General features: G+C 25.9%; 1 protein-coding gene across 16 annotated transcripts in view; it reads left to right on the top strand.

The window, feature by feature from the left end:
• Positions 1-27,908, top strand: part of LOC145256949 (transcription factor AP-2-epsilon-like) — a 275,670-nt gene that overhangs the window by 151,841 nt on the left and 95,921 nt on the right. For 4 of the 16 annotated variants that reach the window (XM_080115626.1, XM_080115621.1, XM_080115619.1 and 1 more), the window contains exon 1: positions 8,352-9,888. The exons of 8 other annotated variants lie outside the window; for them this stretch is intronic. In XM_080115626.1, the coding sequence (XP_079971752.1) occupies positions 9,775-9,888 (114 nt within the window). In that variant the 5' untranslated portion in view covers positions 8,352-9,774. Of the gene's footprint in view, positions 1-8,306; positions 9,889-27,908 lie in introns of those variants that run through there. 4 more of the 16 variants (XM_080115625.1, XM_080115618.1, XM_080115622.1 and 1 more) reach the window with 2 other exon arrangements.

Raw genomic sequence — 27,908 nt, 5'->3', positions numbered from 1 at the left:
AAAAAAAAAAAAGTGAGGTACACCCGGGCTTGAACAAGAGAGTATTCGATACTACTGAGCTATACTTCTTGATGTCAATAATTCTGTTTTTTTTTTTTGGGGGGGGTCTTTTTTTTTTCTTTTTTTTTTGCTGAATTTTATTTTCTCTCTTACCGGTGTAATGTATGAAATTTCCTTTATAAAAATTATCCTTTTCATCGATAAGAAAAAACTATTTTTAGGATCGGATTTTACGATTTTCGAATGATTTTTTTGAACACTGCCAAATATATAAATTACCTTTGTGTGAAATTTGCAAACGATAAGCTAATACGAACTTATAAAGAAGGAACTCACACACACACATACAAAGTGACTTTTATATAATAGTAAGAGAAATAGAATAGTGATTATTGTAGACCCAACAAGGAAAAAGGTGTATATTTATAAATTGAAAAGCACAAACAATTTTATTTTTTCATATTTATATTTTCAATATTTGTTGCGGCACGTGTCCGAATTTTCTACCTCTGTCAGGCATATGACCTTTTTATTAGTGAGAATAGGATTCACAGCCGGTTTATAGAAAATATATAGATTCATTAGTTTATGACTCAGGTCATTTCCCGTGTCGTCATTTTCTTCAGTGTGAGATATATGTCAATATTTAGTGTATTTATTACCCTTTGTATGTATGTATGTATGTATGTATGTATGTATGTATGTATGTATGTATGTATGTATATGTGTGTGTGTGTGTGTGTGTGTAAATATGTATACATATAAATATATGTATATATATTCATATATACGTGTGTGCGTGTGTGCGTGTATTATGGGGAATTGTAATAATTAAAATTTCTATTAGTTTATAGAAGTTTATAAAAGGAGATTGTTCAATATCGATGACAGAATATACGTACTGTTGAGTTAAACTAAAGATTGAGCAAAGAATAAACTGCGCAAAAGTATTGTGGCGATAAATCCAAGTCGAGACACTGTTTATTATTATATTCTTTGTTTCGAATCTCACATTTTATATATAGTAAATATATATATATTATATATATATATATATATTATATATTATATCTATATATATATATTATATATATTATATATATTATATTATATATAATATATATTTTAAATACATATTTATATATAATATATATTATGATTATAAATGTTATATCTATAAATAAATATATGCATAACATATATTTGTTATATGAATAAGTATATATATATATATATATATATATATATATATATATATAAATTAAATGTGCGTTGAATAACACCGATAATTTTACAAAATCAAATGATCCACCGTTATATATATATATATATATATATATATATATATATATATATATATATATATATATATATATATATATATATCTTCTATAATATAAAGCTGAATGTCTGTGTGTGTGTTGGTCTGGTCACGAATAGGCTCCTATATGGTTGGCTATTTTAAAAAAACTGATTACATATAATGATATATGTATCGAGACACAGGAATGGGTATGTTTGATCTGGCAGAATAGTGGTTCATTAAAATTGTGGGGTGTGCTTTCGCGCCTGGTCCACAAAGTATAGAAATAAAAAATTAAAACAAAACGTTTACAATTGTTTTTGATATAGATGTACATAATAATACTTTGATAAGTATGTTTTAACTTAAATAGGGATGGTATGATAAAATTGTGGGGTCTGCGTTCGCGCATGGCCTCCAGAGAATGGAAATAGGCACAAATTTTAATAAAGACTTTTCATATCTATCTGCGTAAGTATACTTTTATAATTATGTTTCAGTTTGAAGAAATATGGTATAATAAAATTATGGGGTGTTCGTTCGTGCCTGACCTCCATAGAATGGAAACATGTCAGACAGTTTAACAAGGTTTTTTTTAATATAGATCCACAGAATATTGTGATAAGTGTTTCAATGTGAACAGGTATGATATAATAAATTATGGGGTTTATCTATTTTATTTTTACTTTCATCATATTTTGCTTTGGTTTTGATAACCCAAAATTCGAAGCTTTCTCTTTACAACCCTTCCTTTTCATAACCTATCATACTTTCATAAATCAGTCCATTTTCTGTAGGCTGTTTTTGAACCCAGTCAATGACGGGTACTTTCGCTAGTATATATATATATATATATATATATATATATATATATATATATATACATCAAATAGAGACTCACATTTTGTTCCAAACTATAATAAGCGTTCATTCAAATCAGTTAATAATTTGAATACATTAACAAAGCTGTTAAAACGTGTTTGTGTTCATTTCATAATTTTAATTGTATTAAATAGTAATAAAATTCTTCTGAAAAATGATGATGGCGTAGATTTTCTTCAGTGATATTTTTTCTCTTTTCATTAATTTTTTTGTCAATTCCCATTTTTTTTCATTTTTTTTACGAAATATTTTTTTTTTTCAAAATCTAGATTATTAAAAAGTATGGAATAGTGTACGTTAATAGATAGCACACAGATGACAATAATGATTAATAGTGATTCAGATCGTAATAATTGTAAACATTTCCGCATATTAGCACGTTAATATATTTTATATATTTCGATAATTGAACCGTTTTTTGACAGAATAGATAGTATCCTTATTCTATCATTTCATTGTTTTTAATGTTTGATGATTTCTCCGGTTTGATGAATACTTTTGTGAGTCTTTTATTTCATTTTCATCATTACATTTTTCCGATAATGAGTTCTAAATAAAAAAAGTAGGAAAATCCATTAAACGGCCGTGACTTTATTTTTACTAAGAATTTACAGTACACTTTAATAAGACCGGACGGTACATCGGGCGAAATAGAGTAGAAATATCAATATCGTTGATTAGGACAATAATCTGAAGGAAAACAATATATATGTGTGCATGTATTGAAACATTTATATATATATATATACTGAAACATATTTATATATATATGCATATATACTGAAACATATTTATATATATATAATCATTGATATATATTTATATTTATGTATATTTAACATATATACGCATATATATATATATATATACATACATACATACATATAAATTCATAACTTTTTTACTCCATCTTGTTCCGTTATTCGGCATATTTTGGTTTATATTATTGTATTCTATATTAGTAACAGGCACCTTATACACTTACATATTTGTTTACAAGCAATGTTTCAAGAAAACTACCTTACCCTTATATATATATATATATATATATATATATATATATATATAACGCGTAATATAAAATATATAGTAAAATAGCTATACAGAATATTTCTGCCAAATAATTCCAAATAATTCCAAATAATTAAATACTATTTTTAGGAAAGAGAACAAAGAAATTGAAAAGAATAATAACCGAAAAAGTTCCAACGATTTTCTCGGCGGATCAAATCTTTCCGGAAATGCGTCTTAATATTCCTTTTCAAATGAAATCAGATAAACGCATCAACATTCTGTAATCTATTTTAAAAAGAACGATAAGCGTATTAAACCATCAATAACGATGGAAATTAGTAGCAGCAATAACTACAACAAAAATAATATTGTTGCACAAATGAAGAATTCTTGGCCTGGAAATTTTGATAAATGAGATTTTGCGTTCGTCAATTCTATGCGCTCATCTGGCAATCAATCGTCATTGGTTTTTATTGATTAGAATTTTAGTTCAAAAAGTTCCCGGAAACACCTGAGCTTCTTGAAAAAATATATGACCAGTTAATCATTACGATGGTCGTAAATACTGGAAACTGAAATGTGATCGTGTAAAATATACACTCAATGCGATAATGTATCTAAATACACAAATATATATGCATTTTCTTGTGTGTGTATATATATATATATATATATATATATATATATAGGCGAGTTTGTGTGTGTGTGTGTGTGTGTGTGTGTGTGTGTGTAAATACATATGCCGATAAATTATCACATAAACATAATAAAGCTAATAAATTTCCGTTATTTTTATAGATAAAAATCAACTCGCAACTTTATTGCTTATTATTACATCAAAAGCCTTTTTAATATAACCATTACTGAACCCTCAATCACAAATGTAACGCTTAAAAGTTTAGGTATTTATCAAATAAATATATATATACATAAATATTTATATGCGAAAATAGATTACATATAAAATAATCTATATGAAAGGAGATGCTTAGAATGAAACTGAATATTAAATATTTCTTCTCTGTGAAGATAAATGTGCGTTTTGGTAAATCTCGTAAGGGAAGAAGATGAACGGACAGAACATATATATATATATATATATATATATATATATATATATATATATATATATATATATATATATATCTTGATATAAATGTTTACTTAATTCTATTATTAAACAAATAAAAAAACATTTTCTTTTATGATCTTTAAAGTATTTTTAAGTCTGTTGTATTCGTGCGTATGTCCACAGCTATCCACGAATGTGTGTTTGTTTGAATATTAATATGATGTTCGCGAATTTCTATGTGTATTTGTATGTGTGCATATGTATATACATAATAATATTGCTGAATAAATACGCTTCTAAGTACTATTTATTTTAACTTGAATTTCATTGTCTTACTTAATTTAGTATTTGGCTTAGAATTCCTAAAACTCAGTCAATATAAGATTAATGTATTAACGCGTATTGTTTGAATCGAATATTTTTTTACTAAGAAAAGTAATAGATAAACAGTTTCACATTTTATGTGCATTTTTCCGCAGAAAATAACGTTTAATTAACGTTTTTTAGTGTAAATGATATATTTTACGCTTACGTCAGGATACATTTAAATGCTGTTAGTATATATTATTATGTTTGTTTCTATATTTGTACATTTGTTTTATTTTTAAAAGTGCAAATTATTTTAGTACTACTTTTTTTCAAATATTCTTTATAAAACATATTTGCTTAGTACTTAGCAACGGGGAAACTCAGTCTCATTTTCCATATTAAATCATTCATTTCCTAATTTTCTTAATATTTCTTCTTTCAATTAAGATATGTTGGAGAACTGAAAAATATATTTCACCGAGTTGCTTTTTTCTCATAATTAATATTTAAATATGGTTTGTCTTCTAAAATCTTTTATTGAAAATTGTGTAATAAACGAATTCATCGCTTAAAACGAAACAATGTTCCTATTAAAAAAATCTTTAAAATGAATCCATTACAAAATAATTACCATGATTTTTTATTTCCTCTTTTCTTGTCAATTAATTCACTCAATATTGTTTTATGTAATTGGTGAATTCGTTGATTCGAAAATGCAATTAGGTATTTGTTTTTTTTACGATATCATCTTTATTTGAATATATCTGATTATTTTTCATGTTGAAATGTAATGTTTTCTTCAATAAAAATTTCTTTGAAGGTTAAACTGGCCATCATCACAGACTTCTATATTAAACGCATGTCGCGGCGTTCGTGATTATAAACGGATACATAAAACAGTGTGCATTACACTCAAAAATGAAAATAAGATAATAATAATAATAATAATAATAATAATAATAACAATAATAATAATAATAATAATAATAACAATAATAATAATAATAATAATAATAATAATAATAATAATAATAATAATAATAATAATAATAAACGTATTTAAATTTCAGTCCATAGACTGATAAATAGTATTGATAATAATGAGGACATTTATCATTTTCATAGAAACTACAATCTTTATATTAATAAAACTGTTTTTCTACTTATCGTTTTTACATATATTTGTTTCTCGTCTTTATATAACTTTCATCTTGTTTACTTTTTCATCGATTATTTATTCTAATAAAAAATGCAGCCACGTAGAATACCCAAAGGAGATTTTCTTAAATAATGTTTTAAAAAATATTTTGATTACAAAATGAAATCTACCTGAAGCATTTCGATTACTTCCTAAGCAGGGCAACCATTTTAATTTTTTTGTTGCTAGTCGAACAAAAATGACTTGTAACTCTTTTAAATTTGAAAATAATTTCTGGCTTAAAAATTCCAGTAAATCCTCATGTATTGGCATTATTTAACTATTAACATCCAACCGTTTTATTGAGATCAAAATTATTTAACTATTAACATCCAACCGTTTTATTGAGATCAAAATAATATCATCTTCGTGAAACGGATCATAGCTTCAGAATAATTTAGTCGAGTAAATAATTTAATGAGTAAAATATACTGTAATAATTCAAGTGTCACAGTATAATTTGGTAAAGCAACGACATAGATAAGAAGAAAAGCGGAAGAAAAGGTTAAAAATGGTAACTTCGGTTGTGTACAATTCTATCTTGACAAAATGAGAATTGACGAAAAAATCATGCACATATTTTTTTAATAAAAATTAAGAATTATCGTCAGTGTCATGCATCAATAATTCTATTTTGAAAAGAGTTTCGTTCTGAATTACATTTGTTTACAAAAGGTATGAATAAATCTTTAAATCAGTTTTAAATAGTTATAATTTTGGCCAGTTCAAGCGAGAATAGACAATTTTACAATTAAATAAAAATCAATTTGAAAAAGAATTAAGACATATTGAAGATACAATTGTTGGCAGATTATATTTTGTGATGATTGGATCTAATAAAGAAAATAAATTGACAAAAGATGCAAAAATATGAAAATGAATAACATCGGGAATAAGAATGAGAATGAAACAGATACTCACACGTTTTACTGGCCTTGTGCCCTTTCTGGTAAGAAGAGACGCACATGTGGGTGCTTATTTTAGACACATACAAGTATAATGCAGATTCAAAGATGTGCTAATTATTTGAATAAAAAAGTCCACATATTTGGAAACATAAACGTGAAGTTGAAATGCGTTTTTAATGATGTTTTTCAATCAAAATCTGTCGAAAACATAAAGATCAACTTCTTTCTCGGAATTAAGTGAGAACGTATTAATACAATAATCTAAAACTTCAAAGTGATCTTTTTAATTGAATATAGTTTAATCAAGCAATGTTTTGTTTGGGTTTTAAATATCGTTTGGGTTTTAAATATCGTTTGGGTTTTAAATATTGTTTGGGTTTTAAATATCGTTTGGGTTTTAAATATCGTTTGGGTTTTAAATATTGTTTGGGTTTTAAATATTGTTTGGGTTTTAAATATCGTTTGGGTTTTAAATATCGTTTGGGTTTTAAATATTGTTTGGGTTTTAAATATTGTTTAGGTTTTAAATATTGTTTAGGTTTTAAATATTGTTTGGGTTTTAAATATTGTTTGGGTTTTAAATATCGTTTGGGTTTTAAATATTGTTTGGGTTTTAAATATTGTTTGGGTTTTAAATATCGTTTAGGTTTTAAATATCGTTTGGGTTTTAAATATTGTTTGGGTTTTAAATATTGTTTGGGTTTTAAATATTGTTTAGGTTTTAAATATTTTTTAAGTCTTAAATATTGTTAAGGTTTTAAATATTGTTTAGGTTTGAAATGTTGTTTAGATTTTAAATATCGTTTAGGTTTTAAATATCGTTTAAGTTTTAAATATTGTTTAGGTTTAAAATAGTGTTTTGGTTTTAAATATTGTTTAGGTTTTAAATGTCGTTTAGGTTTTCAATATTGTTAAGGTTTTAAATGTCGGTTAGGTTTTAAATATCCTGTGATTATAATGTATTCATGGCTATTTTTTGTTACCCTTCTTAAAAGTAAACAATTCGTACCAAGGTTACAGGACATAAAAAAAGTCACCCACGAAAAAATAATATTGAAATTACTTTTCTCAAATGAAACAAAATATTTACTCCAGTGAGAATATGTTTTGTTTTGGTTTTATTTTATAGTGAAGTCAAGTTCTCTGTTTTATAAAATAAATGTCATATAATGCCATTTGTAAACAATCAAATTAAGACACGTAACGCTGTGACAACATTTGTTTTTATTTATTTTTTAATTTTAGTTTACTAACTAACATTCTTATAAATATACGACTTCAATTTGAAAGTAAAAGCTACCGAACAATAAGAATGGAACAACGTTTTTCGATATTCCGTGGAGTCGTAACTATTATTCAACACGAAAGAGTTCAGCTTTTAAATATAAATCGACAAAGGCGGGAGGGGAGTTAAAGTCCAGGAGAAACATGAGCTTTTCTATTTCCCTGTTTTCGTCGTGCGAAATTGCCACCCTTTCACAATCGACAGCTTTTCCTCCCTCTTCCTCTTTACGGCTACTACTCCTCCTTTTGCTTATTCTTCACTGTTTCTCCTCTTCCTTCGATTTCTCTCTATCTCTCTCTCTCTCTCTCTTCCTCCCTCCCTCCCTCCCTTGCTCTCTCTGCTACTGCTGCTATTGAGAGTTGGAGTGCGCACGCGCATGGCAATTTTTCGTTGGCCTTCATTACCGACGCCCATCATCCAAGAACATCGAGGAAACTAGCTCTCTGAATGAGAGAGAAGGAGAAAGAGAAAGAGAGAGAGGGAGAGAGAGGGAGAAAGAGAGAAAGAAAGAACCTAAACTGGATGCCACGTCTTACGGAAAAAGAGGAAACTTTAAAGAGACGTTTGATTTTAAAATGGAAAACTCTTTTTAATGCCAATATCGGCGTTTAAGAAGCAATAACCAAATATTCCCGATGCAAAAATGTTGATAAAACGAAACAGTTGTTTTAATGCATTTTATGTCTGCAACAAGATCTGAAATCGCCTGCACCTTCCTCATTTTCTTTGATCAGCTGCAAAGTGCAGACAACACATTAAAGAGAGCAAACACGGTATCGTTTAAGAAATTGAAAGGAAAACATATATTGTAAACAAAGAAACCATTCATCCCTATGTATGAGAAGTTCTCATCGAGTAAAGGTGTTAATTTGTGAAAAGGCCGGCCTGTTATTTAGTCAGCTTAAATCTGCTGCAAATTTTCGCATCGAAGGAGACGAGCCGCTTAAGTCTGTGTGAAAATCCGTGTGTGTGTGTGTGTGTGTGTGTGTGTGTGTGTGTGTGTGTGTGTGTGTGTGTGTGTGTGTGACTGATGCGTGCACTTTCTGCGCCGATAGATGCGGGCTTGGGGTGGCATGTGGTTGTGCCTGCATCAGGAGGAGAAGAAGAAGCCATCCCTTCAGTCGAGTTAATCTTCATTCTATGACAAGGCAAACCGATATTAAAACCGACTGTCAGAAACTATTATATGAGACATCTTTTTTTTTTTTTTTTATCTGAGCAAAGGATTATCTTCCAATGACGACATCCGCTAACGGGATCGATAGTTGGAATACGGCGATATGCTAATTTCCTTTGCCCACAATCCGCTCGCTTTCTAATATTTATAACACCACCGAACATGCGCAAATATCATTTCCAAACCAAAACAATAGTGCTTCTGCTTCGTTGCCAACCTAAGAAAAATATATGTGAAAGAAAAAATATTTTCATTAGTTTAAAACAGAACAAAGGATGATAATATATAGTCTACGTTGGTGGATGCTATCTTCAATTGCATGTTCCACCGTTTATACACACGCACACACGCACACACAATCGCACACACGCAAAAGTCTCACTAGCGTTTTTCCCCTCTAATCTAGCTTCCTTTCTCCCAATTTTCTTCTCCCCCCCTTCCATCTTTCTTTTCATCCCTCTTATTCTCCTCTCTTTTTCTCTCTCTTCCCCCTATCTCTATAATTCTCTCGCTCTCAAACACACATACACATATACACACACACGCATACACTTTGCTCAGATTCAGCAGACAAACTCTTCGGAGGAGGAACTTTGTTTTTATCCGAGTTTCTCACCAGGAATTTCATGTACGATTTGGACGCAACCACTGCCTATCAGGGCAACCATTCATCTCCAGGGAATCAAAAAATCTACCGATACTTCATGGAGGAAGACGTGCGTTGGGCAACTGCTGATATGGTAGATATTTGCATTTTTCCTTTTTTTCATCTAAAAACGTAATATATTTATCCAAATATTTCTCATGTTATTCTAAATCACACACACACACACACACACATATATATATATATATATATATATATATATATATATATATATATATATATATATATATATATATATATATGAAAGATGTTTTCATTCGCACAATGTTACAATGTTAAATTTACATCAACTAAATTCCATATCGCTTAAACCGTAAATTCTTATAAAATTGTAAATAGAAACTGTTTACGGCTTATCGTACAGAAAATTCGAATTGCAAAACACGCTTAACTTAAAAAGTAAATAAAAACATTATTGTTTTGCCTCCTTCCTCTTAAAAAAATATATAATCATTAGTTGAAACAATCATGATTCAGCAGCTATCATTTACTTTTCAATTTTCTTTCGTTTTCTTTGGGGGGGTGTAAATAAAATAACTTTTAATTTCCTAAAAAGGAAACGAACATATAGATATTCATTATTTTTGAAAACCCATCATATTTTTTTTAATTCTTTTTTAATTTATGGCAATATTAGAAATTGATTAACACAACTTTCTCTAAATATACAAACATGGAAGAGCAGCATCGTATGACATAACTTTCAGAAACGATTGTAATCGCAAAAAAAAATTAATTAATTAAAATGTAAGTATATTTATTATTGATCTCTATTATATAAACCCGGTAGACATTTTATGGATCTTTAGCCTACGAATATATTCGTAACCTGAACTACTATATATATATATATATATATATATATATATATATATATATATATATATATATATATATATATATATATATAAATGGTTTCCTGTTTTGAAAGCGTTGGTAAATTGGAAATCAAAATAAAATACATATGTGAAAATACGTTTTGAAGCCATCGAACCCAAAGAATAAAAAAATTAAAATGTTTATCGATAGATTTCGGCAACCAACCAATTATTCCTTTAGCACACGCCAAAGGCATTCCTAGACTATAAAAAAAAACACCTCTGAACAACAACTAAACAGATTTGTCCTGCAAACAGTACCACCATGAGTCGAAGAGAAAAAATTCTTGATAAGAGCGATTTTCTTCGCCAAGATATATCGATAAACATTATTTTAAATTGTCTATTCTTTGTGTTGGATGGTTTCGAAATGTATTTTTATATACGTGTTCTACACACACACACACACACACACACACACACACACACACACACACACACACACACACATACATACATACATATATATATATATATATATATATATATATATATATATATATATATATATATATATACAATAATAATTACATACGTAGTACTAAAATACCGATTTACATCAAGTTAAATTCAGTTTCTGAGATAAAGAATATTATCAAACTATTTGAACATTTTTTATTTTCCAGAAACAGATTTGCCAAGCTTTAAGTCATTTCGAAAATTTGGTATGTTTTTATGTGTATATAGATTTGTATTTCATTATATATATATATATATATATATATATATATATATATATATATATATATATATATATATATATATGTTTATTAATTTGAACATAATTATATTGTATATATATATAATTCCGATTCATTCACATAGACAAGAGATATTTTTAGTGGGCTCTTTTAATCATATATATGTATGTAACTATATATGTCAATATATTATTATTATTATTATTATTATTATTATTATTATTATTATTATTATTATTATTATTATATAAAAAAGTGGTGATAAAATAAGTTTACATGCAAATAAGTATATGTAAAAATCCATGTTTGGCTATATTAATATTCATCATTGTAATGTTAGAATAAAAATATATGCGTGCCTGTAATATACGATGAGAAACCACTGTATATACATACATGTATATATATATATACATATACATATATATATATATATATGTATATACATGTATATCTATACATATATATATCAAAGTTAAAGAGTTATATAAATGTATATAATATATATACATATTCATATAAATGTATATAATATATATACATATTCATAATTTATTATATATATATATATATATGACTACTTCATTTAATCACATAAATTAATATACGAAAATATAATTTTATGCGTAAGTTTTCAGTATTTACTTCAAGAGTGCTCAATGCATAGGTAGAGCTAGATAGTAAGTTATAAAAATATATATGGTAATTAAGCTACACGGAATATTCCGCGTTTCATTCTCGTGTAGTTTAATTGCCATATATATTTTTATAACTTACTATATATATATATATATATATATATATATATATATATATATATATATATATATATATATATATATATATATATATATATATATATATATGGCTGTGGGTTCGAAGCGTATCCATTTATTTGTTTGAATTTTATATCTTATTGTATTTTCTTTTCAAATAGACCATCTAATGACAGCCGACAATTTGTATTTTTGTTATAATTTTATGTAAGTTACCTCCTTCATAGAAAATAAATTGTTGCCAATACATTCACATGATACACACTTACATTCACGTGCAAATACATGATCAAAGGAGAATTTTATTACTTATTAATATGCATGTTTATATTCATGTATGTAAGAAAAAAACTTTGTGCATATAAATTAAGTAAAAATTTTGTAAGCGTATTTTATACACACTCGTTACGCATTTGTATACACATCGTCACATCAGTTTAAAATAGTTGCGCATTTAAGCACACATTTTCGATACTCGCAAAATATATGCAGACACCTTTAAGATATTCGCGTATTTTTACTTGAACCAAAATTTATTTTAATCAAAAATTTATTTAAACAAAATTTATTTTAAACCAAATTTTTTTTAACCAAAAATATATTTTTACTCCGTATTTTTTAAATCAATTAGCCCCATGGATTAAAGAAAAACAGAAAAAACAAGTTGAACAGAAGATGTCACTAATTGGTCAAACCCGTGAAATTTGTTTTAGCGAATCAAGTTTAAAAATTACTTTGAAAAAATATTTTCTGAAATTTCCATTTTTAGTGTAAATGATATTAATATATATTTTCCATTTGAAACTCATATCTGCACATGTCGTTTTGACATCAATTCGTATCAGATTATCAGCAACCGTTGAACAATCATATATATATATATATATATATATATATATATATATATATATATATATATATATATATATATATATACAGATAGTTATTTTATTAAGTGCTATATATATATATATACATATATTATTATTATTATTATTATTATTATTATTATTATTATTATTATTATTATTTTTAAAATATATTATATTATATTTTAAAAATTATATTTTAAAAATAATATATATATACCGCTCCCGCTCCCCATGTGGGGATACCAAATTGGTTAAAGCGAAAATTATTCCCAACTCGCATTTAGGTAAAAATGCACTTTCGTAAATAATTGAATTTATTCAAAACATATCGCTAACTAAAACAAACAACATCTCTCTCTCTCTCTCTCTCTCTATATATATATATATATATATATATATATATATATATATATATATATATAGCACTTGATAAAAGAACTCTCTGTATTGGAGCTTTTATGCCGCAGGTTTGATTTTTCTTTATTAAATTACAAGTATTTGTTTAATAATACGATTTTAAATTTAATTATTACTGTTTACGTTTGGTTATGAAATTATTAATTGAATCGAATATATCGACCCGTTTTTCTAAAATTTTAAACGCATTTTTCGTTATGAAACAAGAATAAATGCTTTCTTTGTGATCATTTTTTAATTTTGATTGCGTTTATATCATATAAATTACTGTTTCCTTATGAAAAGGCCTATTTCTACTTTTATTCGCGCAGCTAAAGTTTAAACTGGGTTCTAAAGTGTAAATAAAAATATTTGATTTTAAAAGCTTTAATTAAAAAGAGGAAATTATTTAAAACTTAATAATTTCTCTTTTGCTTTTTTGCCGCAGGTTTGATTTTTCTTTATTAAATTACAAGTATTTGTTTAATAATACGATTTTAAATTTAATTATTACTGTTACGTTTGGTTATGAAATTATTAATTGAATCGAATATATCGACCCGTTTTTCTAAAATTCTAAACGCATTTTTCGTTATGAAACAAGAATAAATGCTTTCTTTGTGATCATTTTTTAATTTTGATTGCGTTTATATCATATAAATTACTGTTTCCTTATGAAAAGGCCTATTTTTATTTTAATTGCGCAGCTAAAGTTTCAACCGGGTTCTAAAGTGTAAATAAAAATATTTGATTTTAAAAGCTTTAATTAAAAAGAGGAAATTATTTCAAACTTAATAATTTCTCGTAGAATTCTTTTGTCTCTTGGAAATAAATACATTTTACATTTATGGCTTGAAAAATTCGGAAATAAAAGGTGCATGATGAATCAATGATTAGAGTCGCATTCTCAACATGCGTCGCAATAAAGGTTAAAGTTTATAAACTAAATGTCAGATCTATTTATACTTAACAGCGCTTATAGATTTCGAAGGCATGTAATACATATTTACATGTGTGTGTGTGTGTGTGTGTGTGTGTGTGTGTGTGTGTGTGTGTGTGTGTGTGTGTGTGTGTGTGTGTGTGTGTGTGTGTGTGTGTTTCTCGCGAGAATGACACAAAATGATTCATAGAATTACGGTTATATCGAAAGGAATAAAATTTAATTGGGAATAAAAATAAGAACAAGCAAGTAAACCGCAAAATATTTAAAATAGAAACGATTGTGTGAAATTCTAAAACGGAAATAATTATCCTTTTTTGATTTTATTGATCCATTTAATCCGTATTCTCCGAATTTGAACTTCTTTATAAGGATCAGTTGTAGAAATAGCGTATAATTTCCAGAAATATTAACAATTATTAATATTAACGGTAATTGCAAGAATATCTGTTCGTTTTTAAGTTTAATTTGATCCATGCGTTTAAAAACGTCATTAAAAATATTTAACGAATTAAAAATAGAAAATAATGTTTATCAAACGAGAGGTAGATGTCCAGAAAATTTGATTAATTCGATGAATACGATAACAACGACGGGGTTTAATAGATTTTGTGAACAAATCGAAACGGATTTCTTTTGAATTATAAATATAATCGAATTTTTTACTTGAAATTAATATTAACTCATAAAAAGGAGCGTTGTCTAAAATACCAATCACTTGATCCAGTGTTTCTGTAAAATTTCACCGAAAATTAATTATATTTTTTTTATTTATAATTATTTTATATTTCTTTCCTTTTCAGTTTCTATAGTCACAATATTTCGCCTGTGGTACTTTTCAGGTTTTCTTAATCGGGTGTTGTCGGTTAAATTTGAATGTCGACGCAATTCACGGGAAATACGGCTAAATGGACACTAAATGGTTGAAGCGAACTAATAGTCATAAGTTTAATCCCTTTGTTGAGCAGTTCATCCAGTCAGTGAAGACTATAGAATTATAAGCACAAAGACTTTTTACAAATAGGAAATGTGACTTTGGGGTGAGAATAATCTACTCTATTGGTTGAAAAGTTCAACTCAAAATACTCGCGATATTACTGACTAGACGTCTCCAGAAGACTAGGGAACATAGCAGCCGAAATCTGGGGATTTTAACCATCCAAATGCGCACAGCAATCTGATTGCGAATAAAGTTGGATTTGGTTTTATTTGTTTACAAATTATAACAACGAAAATTGGATATACCTTTAATTTGCGTCGAAAGATGCTGGAGAACATGTTTCATGTTCAATTGACGCAATCGTATAGCTGTAACAGTTTATAATTTTATATCTGTGTTCAATTAATTTTATTTATACAAAATATGTATATGTGTGTGCGTCATATATATATATATATATGTATATATATATATATATATATATATATATATATATATGCGTGTGTGTGCCTGTGTGTGTATGCGCGTGTGTGTATAGCGATTAGTATTGTGTGTCTTAAAGAATGATTAAAAAGATAAAAATTAATAATTTCAATTAAAATCAATCCATTAAAAAATAAAAATAATTTTAATTGCACATTTTTATATAATTATTCTGTCCATTACTGATTGTTTAATTCGCTGTAATTGTTACACGGCGTAAAACAACTTTTCTCATTATTCAAAGTTTCAGATAAGAATAAAATATGTAACAGGCACGGAATTCTCTTCAAACGGAAAAAAATCTTCTCTGAATTCTTTGCATAATAAGAATAAAACGAACCAAATTATTTTACTGAAAACTTAAAAATATGAGAACAAAGATTATTGGGATAGAAAAATTAGATATTTATTAAAGTGAATCCGTGTGTTCGTCAAAGGTGAAACAGGATTGTTTTAAATCAAATTATTCCATAAACCAAACCTAAAGTTTACGTTGCATGATTTAATAATAGTTTATTATTATAGTTTTATTATGTGCACTAATATCTCGTAATTTATATATATATATATATATATATATATATATATATATATACATATAAATAATATATATATATACATACATATAAATAATATATATATACATATAAATAATATATATATATTATTTATATGCATGTATATTATTTATATGCATATATATAATATATATGTATATATTTTATATTTATATTTATATTTATATTTATATATATATAATTTATAAATATATTATGTTAATTATTTATATATATTATTTATATTTAATATTATATATATATTCTATATATTTATATATAATATTTATATGTATATGTATTATTTATATATATATTATATCCATTATATCTTATATATTATTTTATATATTATATATATCATTTATATATTTTGTACATATTATTTATATATATATATATATATATATATATATATTATATATTATCTATAAAGATATATATATTTTTATATTTTATTGATATATGTATAAATACTCTACATATATACTATGTGGATTATATATATATATATATATATATATATATATATATATATATAATATTAGTTATATATATTATATTTTTATATTATATATTATTTATATATATATATATATATACATATACTATGTATATATTATTCATATATATAATATATATTATTTTAAATATACAATATTATTATATATTACTTATCTATATCTATATATATATATATATATTATTTATATATATATATATATATATATATATATGTTATATTATATATACACATATTATTATGTAAATGCTACCGTAAAGCGATAAAAGTATTACGGAACCCGAATTTTTATTTTTCATATTTGAAAAACATGATGAATCAAGTTAAAACGGTTGGTTAGGCATTCTCCGAATTTTTTAACAAACTTTTTTTTTTAATAATTTATTGCGTTGATTTTGTATACAATCCTGATTGGTCAATATAATAAGAATGAATAGAAGAGTATGACTATAAAATCAAATATAGAAAAAAATCATTATTTATTAATAAGTGGAATTTTTAATGCGCGGTTTGTACAATATGAATTCGGAAAAACTAATTTAAACGAACAATTAACATTCAAAATACATGAAATATTAAAAATTAAACTAAATTACATGGTTTAAATATTTATTTAATTCATACTTGTTTAATAATTGTTTGTCTGTTTTCTTTTTTTTGTTGTTGTTTCTATATTTTAGTGAGTTTTTTTTTTCTGTGCATTTTGTTTATTTATTTTTTTTTTTTTTGTAATACAAATGTTTTTTTAATAATTTTACATTTATGTTATATTTTTTCAATATGAAACTAATATTTAAATGATCGAATAATATTGCAGCAAAATTGAGGCGTGGTTTTATTTCATATTGCCGACCGATGTTTCCTCGTCGTGTTGTATTAAATTGGACAGTAAAGACAATAATTTTCTACGCCTATATTAATTTTTTTCTTAATTTAAATATGAAAAACATCAAACACTGAAACCATGTAGGAATTTGACACTTTTATCAACTGATTATTATTTAATGAATGATGGTCTTAAAAAACGAAATACGAACTATATTATGGCAAAGATATGTAACCAGTAATATACTGTAATTAAAAATATCTAATCTTCTAAAAACTGATATTTCTGTCACACTTTCAACATTTAGATAATCGAATATTCACGACGCAGGAAATATTGAAACACTATTACGTCTTTTTTATTTGCTACAAAAAATATTCAAACAGAAGTCGAATAAACGAATAAGCGCTATTCACATAATAATGGATGCGTGGTTTTTGTCAAAGTGTTTGCCAATTATTTTGTCAAATTGTCTTCCGTTTGCTTGACTATATTTTACGTTTTTCGGTAAAATAAATTTCATCAATCGTTAAATAGGACGTATTTTTTAATTCCATTAATTTTGTTTACAACTTTACTTCATTGTCTTATGTTATACGTACTTTTAAATATTCATTTTCTTATTTCTATGGCTTACGTTCTAAATTTCTTGATTAAAAAACATTCTCCGCCGATGAATAAGGAAACTTTAAAACAAAACTATTGATTTATATTTTATGAAATGAACAACGTTTTTTTGATTTTATTAGTATTTTCTTGTTCTTTATATCGAATGTAATGCAATTAAAAGCTCCGTACTTGATATGATTCTGAGTATTTAAGCCCGTTATTATGACAATTTTGCAAACGTAAAATTAATGTTTTCAATACATATGCATTATTTAAAATATGCTTTATTTATATCCTATTCAAAACCTTCCGCAAATCGAACAATATCAAATAAATCATAAAATGCTCTATCCATGTTAATGCATTATGCGCGATTGATTTTGGAGGTTGTACACTCAAATTTACCATCTTCTTTCGTTATTGAAGCATTTAGAATCATGTGCAGATTTCAAACATTCCGCTTTAAAATTATATCAATAATTAAAAATATGTGAAGAGTGATGAAGAAATTTCGTAAAGCAAAAAAGTACTGGAGATGATAGTCTTTCCGTTTTCAATCATTGTTAATTTCATAAATTTTTATATATAAACAATGTCATCAATTTTACAATATGAAAAGGATTAAACAATACAAAAACGTCACAAAAATGTACGTGTGAATATGTATATATATATATGTGTGTGTGTGTGTGTGTGTGTGTGTGTGCGTCTGTGTGTGCGTGTGCGCGTGCGTGCGTGCGTGTGTGTGTGTGTGTGTGTGCGTGCGTGCGTGCGTGCGTTAAGAAAATAATTTAACATATATAAACGTATACTTATTAACGAACACATTTCGCCGACTCATCAATGCGGCTGGATCTAGTAATATTCGAAATCGCTAGCTCGATAATTACGCTGAGAAATGGTGTTGGTTAAATTATTAATAATTTATGCGGACAAACATAGAAATTATTTTGCATGTAGAAACTGACATCTATAAAACAATGTGTGATTATAATATATGCGTGTTATGGGAATATATATATATGTGTGTGTGTGTGTGTGTGTGTGTGTGTGTGTGTGTGTGTGTGTGTGTGTGTGTGTGTGTGTGTGTGTGTGTGTGTGTGTTTCGTGGGAAGATATCCAAAAATTGAAAATGATTGAAGTTCCACAAGGGTCATTGAGAGTGCTCAATCACAAGAGAGCGAGATATTTTTTTTTTAATTTACATAAATACAGTCATATCTTGCTACGATGTGCAGACCGTTTCAATCATATTAGATATCATCAGGCAAGAAAATTTAAGGTGCAAAAACTGAAAAGGTGTTTAACCTTTTCAACTTTTGAGGAGAGAAAAGTCACTATCAGTGGTGATGTGCAAGATATGACTGTATTTACGTTAAAAAAAATTTTAAATATATATATATATATTAAAATAACTTAAACAAGGCTTGTCAATAAATATATATACATGCATATCGACATATATATTATATATATATACATATATATATACATTATATATAATGTATATTATATATTTTATATATATATATATTAATACATGTATAGTAAATCATGTATATGTTATATATATGATATTAAAGATGGCATACGTATTGCAGTATATACTAAATATATATATATATATATATATTATATCTATTATGCATTCAGTCGAATATATATTATATATATATATTATACATGTATATATTATATTACATATATATATGTATAGTATATGCATTGTATATATTATATATATATATATTATATATTATTCGTATTATATATATATATATCATATACGCATTATAGTTGCATAGGTATATACTATATATATTATATATATTTATAATATATATTACAGACGTTAATTATTTATTATGTATGTATTATATGTGTATATTATGCAAGTATATTATATATACTATGTAATAAATATATGTTAATTCTTAATAAGATTTTTTCTGTATTAATGATTTCCACTGAAAGGCACTGAATATACGAAATCTCGTCTGGCATTTATTAAATTATATATATATATATATATATATATATATATGTGTGTCTGTGTGTGTGTGTGTGTGTGTGTGTGTGTGTGTGTGTGTGTGTGTGTGTGTGTGCATTACGTGTATATTATATATATTTTGTATATGGTATATATTTTATGTATCGCAGATATATATTATGTATATAATATGCATATTACTTGTTTAGCATATATATATGTATATATATATATATATATATTACATGCATACCTAGTATATATTACGTATATTCATTAGTGTATTATATATATAGCATATATATATATATATATATATATATATATATATATACATCATGTATATTTCATATATTCTTTGTATATCATTTATATTTCATATATACTATGTATATACTATGTATATACTATGTATATTTTGTATATAATTTTTATGCATTGTATATATTTTGTATGTATTATTAATAAATATTATACACATTGTCTATATGTTATTTTAACATTATATATATTAAATATAGTGTATTTTTATAAATATTATATATGTATGTTTTATGAATATATTATCTATATTTTTATATATTATTCATAAATATTATATATTTTTGCATACATTATTATTGTATTATACTATAGATATTTTCATTATATTTTTTATTATATTTTTATTATATTTTTTATTTATTTTTTATTATATTTTTATTCATTTTTTATTATATTTTATAAATATCATACATTTTTGTATATATTATATTGTATTATACTATAGACATGTTTTATATAATATTTATATTATATATTTTTGTGCATATTATGTATAGATATTATATATATTTTTATATATTATTTATAAATATTATATATTTTTTGTATATTTTATATATAACACTCATACATACTCGTGTGTGTATATGCATATAGATAGTGGTTATTGTAGAAATTATAATTCAAAAACGTAAATAATATTAAAAGTGTAGAATTAATCTTGTATAGGATTCGAACCTCTTGGACACAGGTTTGAATCTAGCACATTCTTTATTTAGTATTAATAGAATTATTATTAGTTGTAGTAGAATTTACTGTTTCGTGGACTTTATTTTATTTGATTACTTTTTATTACTTATATAATTAATATCAATATACACGCACATTATATATAAATATATATATATAATTAGTAAAAACCTGAAGAGAGTGCTCAATACTATTGCAGAGCAAATATGCGTTTTATTTTTTATTACCGTTTTATCTGTTCAGTTACATATGTTTCGGTTGCCGGACCATATTTATGATTTAGCAGCCTCGTCAGACCTTATAGACACTACAATCTAATGTATTTTAAACTTCAAAACTTAATTATTGTCGATCTACGCCCCCCCTTATTTTTCTTCCCTTCTTTCTTTTTTCTGTTTTTTTTTTTTTCTCTCGTATTTCTTTTTAAATCGTTCTTCCAAATAATAATAGCCATTTCTGTAAGGTCCGACGAAGCTGCTGGATAGTAAATATGGCCCGGCAACCGAGACATATGTAACTGAACAGATAAAACAGTAATGAACTATAAAACGCATATATATATATATATATATATATATATATATATATATATATATATATATATATATATATATATCAACAACAATGATAATAATAATAATAATAATAATTATATACAACATAAATATATATATATATATATATATATATATATAATCTAATTAGTAAAAACGTGAAGAAAGTGCTCAATACTATTGCAGAGCAAATATATATTTTTTATTACTGTTGTATCTGCTTAGTTACATATGTTTCGATTGCCGAATCGTATCAACGACCCCGTAACTTCATCAGACTTTGACAGAGACTGTAAAAGTCTGATGAAGTTATCGGATCGTTAATACGATTCGGTAACAGAAACACGTGTAACTAAACGGATAAAACGGTATTATATATATATATATATCGCTATATGTTTGTCTGTCTGTCTCCATATTTTCAAACGCTATCAGTTCTGAAACTAAAAGTCGCAGAGCGGCGCTAGTTGCCTCAAATGATTGGATATTTTATGTACCGTTATTTTTTGGTCTTAACCGGTTAAAATTGTTTTTAAGGGTTAAAATGGGTCAAAATTGAAGAAATTCTTGTATATTTTGTACATAAATCGTAGTTTATTTTAGACTTTTAATTTTTAATCAGTGCATATGCGTGTGACGTTGGTATAGTTGTACGTCACCAGCTTTGGATGTTACAGTTTTGCTTTCGGTTTCGATTCTAGGTGATGGAACCCAAATACTTTATTTTTATTTTCGAAATCATGATTCTATAATAATATATACGAAATCTGTACAAGTTAATATATCATATTTAAGCGTATTTTACGACCGGCGAAGCTGGGCATCCCCGCCCGATAGTATATATATATATATATATATATATATATATATATATATATATATATATATATATATATATATATATATATATATATGTGTGTGTGTGTGTGTGTGTGTGTGTGTGTGTGTGTGTGTGTGTGTGTGTGTGTGTGTGTGTTAATAACGCGTGAATTTGACGGCAAATTTATACATTACACCGTTTAGCGATTGTAGGATCACGTAAAACTATGATAAATTCCTAACATTTTCATTTTTATTCTATTCCTTTACGTTTAATAATTTAAATCACTTAAAATTGTGAGTCCATTTTTTATTGGGCTGTTTAATTCAAATTTAGTTTGAAATATATTGAACAAATATATATGAACAAATAAAGAATAAAAACCAACGTTATTAGAATGGAGTCGAATTTGAAAATAAACAATGAAAAAGAAATAATACGAAAATTTCGGAGATTTCGGTGCCAATCATTTGTTTATAACTGAAATCCGAATGAGTATTTTTAATAAATAAATAAAGTTTTTCACACAATCATCGGCAATAAACGGAATAATATATGTTTATTGTACCAAAGCATTTTTTTCGTTATTTTTCCGGTGAATATGTTATTAATTTGGGGTCGAATATAATATATATAAATTTGAATCCTCTAAAGGTAAATAAAATAAAACTAGGAATCATCCAGAGTGTTGTTGAAACTATCTTTTCGCTTAACTAAATGAAAATATATTATTGTTAAATGGCGCCGTATATCCATAATTTGTTCTTACAATATTTACTGAGGATGACTCCAAGGCGCTATACAAACTATACTTAATGAGGATTCTAGTGAACATATGTTTTTGCTTTAAAAGTCACCATATATAATTTTATCTTACCATATTCTATGTATAGTGACACACCCTAATCATCCTTTTCCGCGAAAGCAAGCTTGACCTCATCACATTAAAATATTTCGTTAAGACATGCACACCAATTTAAAATATGCAGTAAAAATCGGCTCTATGTTTTTTGGGCTTACAATCTTTCAAGTATGAGAACACAAAATATTTGTTGAAACTATTCGTAACTGTAATGCTTTAGAAAAGTGAAAGATAATTACAGAAAACTTACACACGGTTGCTTTAACATATGGTACCCGGTAAAACCCTGTGTAATAAAATGATCGTTCATTTTTTTTCTTTTAAATAAAAAGGACGTAAGCATAACAATTTCACAACGATTTGAAATAACACTAATGTTTTTTTTTTCCAATTAAATTTTAATAAAAACATAAACAGTCGAAGATGTGAAGGTGATTAGCGATTTTTTATTAGTGAGAAACCCTGAAAGCCCCAGAAAATAACGTATATATAATAACACTATCTTCCCTTCGGCCACTTATTTTTACTAGTTTAAGAGAATGATACCATAGTGAACGAACACATAATGCACGACCCCACAAAAAAGGGAAAGTAATCCCGGTAGGATGGAATAATATTGAGAATGAGTATATTATAATACGACTTTTCTTTCCCGTGAGGAGGGGTGTATCATAACTATTATACTACCCCATCCAAAGGAGGAAGTAAAGCCTGAGAGAATTCCCCAAAAGGAAATAGTAATGTCTTTGAGAATTTTATAAGTATGAACAAACATATACTACACTACGCTCCAAAGGTAAGGTCTGGAAGGGTTTCTCTTATAGCAACATAACAGATACTAAACTACCCCATCTGAAATAAGAGGTAATACCTGGGAATATTTCTCCATAAAAAGAGAAGACAATATCAAAGCAACAGAACAGGTACTACACTGGCGCTCCTCCTAACCAAAAAGAAAGTATTCCCTGGGAGGTGGTCTTGTTACAACAGAAAAATATTACATTACGTCTTTCATTAAAAGGGGGTTGTAATACGCGTGATAATTACTTCGATTCCCTTAAAAAGGAGAAGATAATTACTGGGAGAACGATCGTAAGACAATAGAACTGATACTACACTACCCATCCTCATTAAAAGAATACATTAAAGATGAGTTTTTTTTTTTTATTATTCATCAAAAGATATGTAGTCATAAAAGATTATTTTCATGGTTCGTTGGCTTTTTGGCTAAGATTAAAATGTCACAAATTTGTGATATCTTAAGTAGGACGGTCGTCTAGTGTAAATGCTGTGTTGTGGTGATTGAGATCAGTCTAGTTAAGACTAGAATAAACTTTATAGAGCAACGATTACTAAAGACTCCTCTCCATTTTTCCGAGACTTTTTAATGGCTTTGTGCCTAATCTGCTTAAAATGTGTTTTATATTTTCTTTAAATAGTTTTTGTAAGTGTAGGATAGATGGAAAAAGCTTTTCGCATTATTATTATTATTATTATTATTATTATTATTATTATTATTATTATTATTATTAAATGTATATGATATTTATTATATATATATATATATATATATATATATATATTTAATATATATATAATACATATACGTATGACATATATATATAACGTTTATGAATATTATGTAACATATAATACATATGTGTATGTGTATGGGATGATATTTACATGTATATATTATATAAGTATGTATATATATGTATATATATATATATACATATATATATATATATACATATAATATGCGTATATCAAATATATTTCATGTAATATGTATGTGTACATTCTTCATATATATATGTATATATATATATATATATATATAAAACTAATGTATATATATTGTATAAAATATATATATATATTATGTTTTTCATAATCTATGTGATAAAAATATTATATATAGCTAGATGTATAGACATTAGGTACCTCCAACGAAGATCGCAGATTTAACGTCTTATATATAACTGTAATATAAGTTAATATTATCACCATAACTTTTGTACAATTTAAAAGAAGAAACTTTATATAAACTAGTAATATATTTAAAAAGATTTTCAGCTTATAAAAATAATAAAAATGAAATACTAAAATCGCGTGTACATTATTGACGCTTTAAAATAGCGTTGCTATGCAATGATCAGTTCGAAAGAATAAACATACCAGTGTTTAATAAATCTAGCAAAAATCAACTAATGATCATATTTGCATGAAATTTTCGATCCTTCTTCAATTTCGATTTAATTTATATTTAAAAAGCAGTTTTCGTTAAATGGATGAAGGGAAATATTTTTAAAGTGTTTTCCTCATATTGCATGTTACGAAAACTAAAAATAAATGCAAGTTGAGCAAAAATCGAACATTTAATAAAACTGAAAATATTATTGATTGAAAAATATTATTAGAAACACTCAATTCTTATTTCACTTAGCTTGACGTTATAAATAAAAATGTGACATAAAATCAATATTATTATGTTTATAAAACGTTTTATTCTCGTTAATATAAATATAATTAGTTCAATTACAAAAAAAACATTTTTTTTTAAATAATTCATTTTTACAATATTTAAATGCTTTTAATTCAAGTATTCTGCGGTATGAAGCTTTAAACATAGAATTTTGAGTAACGGTTTACAATTTTAAAACAATATTTTAATCTTATATAAAAATGATTATGGGTAAAATTTCAAATAGCAAATTATACCACAACCTAAAATTATTTTAATTATTATCAGATTTTTATTCGTAGTGAGACCAACTATATTTTAGCGCCTATTTTCTAAATAATGTACTGAGGACTGTAATTAATAAAATGAATATAATAAACAATGATAAAAAATAAAGAACGTTACTTCTATTATTCATTTCAGCGTTTTAACCATTCGTGAAATTTACACACAAAATGATAACGTCGCCGATTCTGCGTAAATGTTACCGATTTTGTACAGGAGTTTGGTTATACATATAAGACACATCAACGTGTATATATTATATATGTGTATAGTGCCTCCTAATTTCTGTTCCGCCCGAATGGATCAGAGATATTGCAAATTGTATTGTTATACTGACTGAACTCATGCATTCATGACTTAAAGTTTAATCTCTCCATTGCAGATATTGACGGTGTAAGACACTAAGAAGGAACTTCTATCATATACGCGTGTCAAAGGCAGAGATGCGTCATTGAATTTCTAGCAAAAGTGCATTGAGTATATCGATGACTATGTAGAAAAATAAATTCTGGAGCAAAAAATGTCGCTTGTTTTAATAGGACAACTCTTCTTTTCATAGCTCTTCAACATTTTGCTTTTAAAAGGCTTTACGTTTCGAACGACCATCGTATTGTTAAACACGTTTGTGACAAACACGCTCAGTCATCGTTTCGTTGACCAAAATGCATTCAGAATGGTAGTGACTATGTAGAAAAATAAATTCTGGATCATAAAACGTCCTTCGTTTTCATTTAATTCCCATTTTTTGTAGTTTTTCAACATTTGGAGTTAAAAGATAGGAGGCTTTACTTTTGGAAATGTCCTCTTATATATACGCATGTGTGTGTATTTTACTCATGTATACTTTATGTTAATATTTATACACGCACACACACAGGTATATATATATATATATATATATATATATATATATATATATATATATATATATATATATATATATAGTTTTATATTTTTATTTTTCGCATTCTCTTATTTTTCGTTAAAAATGATATTTCTTAAAAGTAGAAACGTCTGAAATAGTTTTAATTACAATATGACATTTTAAGCTTTTTTAAGACCATTTTAATAACACACGCACGCGTTTAATTATACGGACATATATTTTCCAGTACGCACACACACACACACACACACACACATACTATTATCATTAATCGTATTAATTATAGCATTAAAATAAAATCTTCATTTGTTTACATCAAACATTTTTATAACACTGATATACGAGAGAATGCAATTACTTTCGTTAGTAGAAAATAATTGAATCCTTTCGCTTATCAGTATCATGAAAAATATTTGATGATAATAAATAGATATTTCATTTTAATACGATAATTCTTTCCCTACAAATATTGAACTCAGTGGCCCTGTTGGTAGGGTATCCAATGTCATTTACTGGCGTCTCAGTTTTGAATTCCGTTGTGTAACACTAATGAGACTTTGCATATATGTTACAACCTTCATTCGTGATGTAATGATCATTTTCGCATATCTAATGCAGGTTATTCTTTTTTGTGTTCTCATATTAGTAGAAGATGACAGCGCGCTTTATTATTCATTAGTCAGTATTTATTTGAATTACACATGTTTCAGTAGA

This window comes from Euprymna scolopes, chromosome 3 (assembly GCF_053919585.1).
Source record: "Euprymna scolopes isolate OS-2025 chromosome 3, ASM5391958v1, whole genome shotgun sequence".
In the NCBI taxonomy this organism is placed as follows: Eukaryota; Metazoa; Mollusca; class Cephalopoda; order Sepiida; family Sepiolidae; genus Euprymna; species Euprymna scolopes.
Note: the sequence above shows the minus strand (reverse complement) of the source record. Positions and strands in the feature narration are given on the sequence as shown.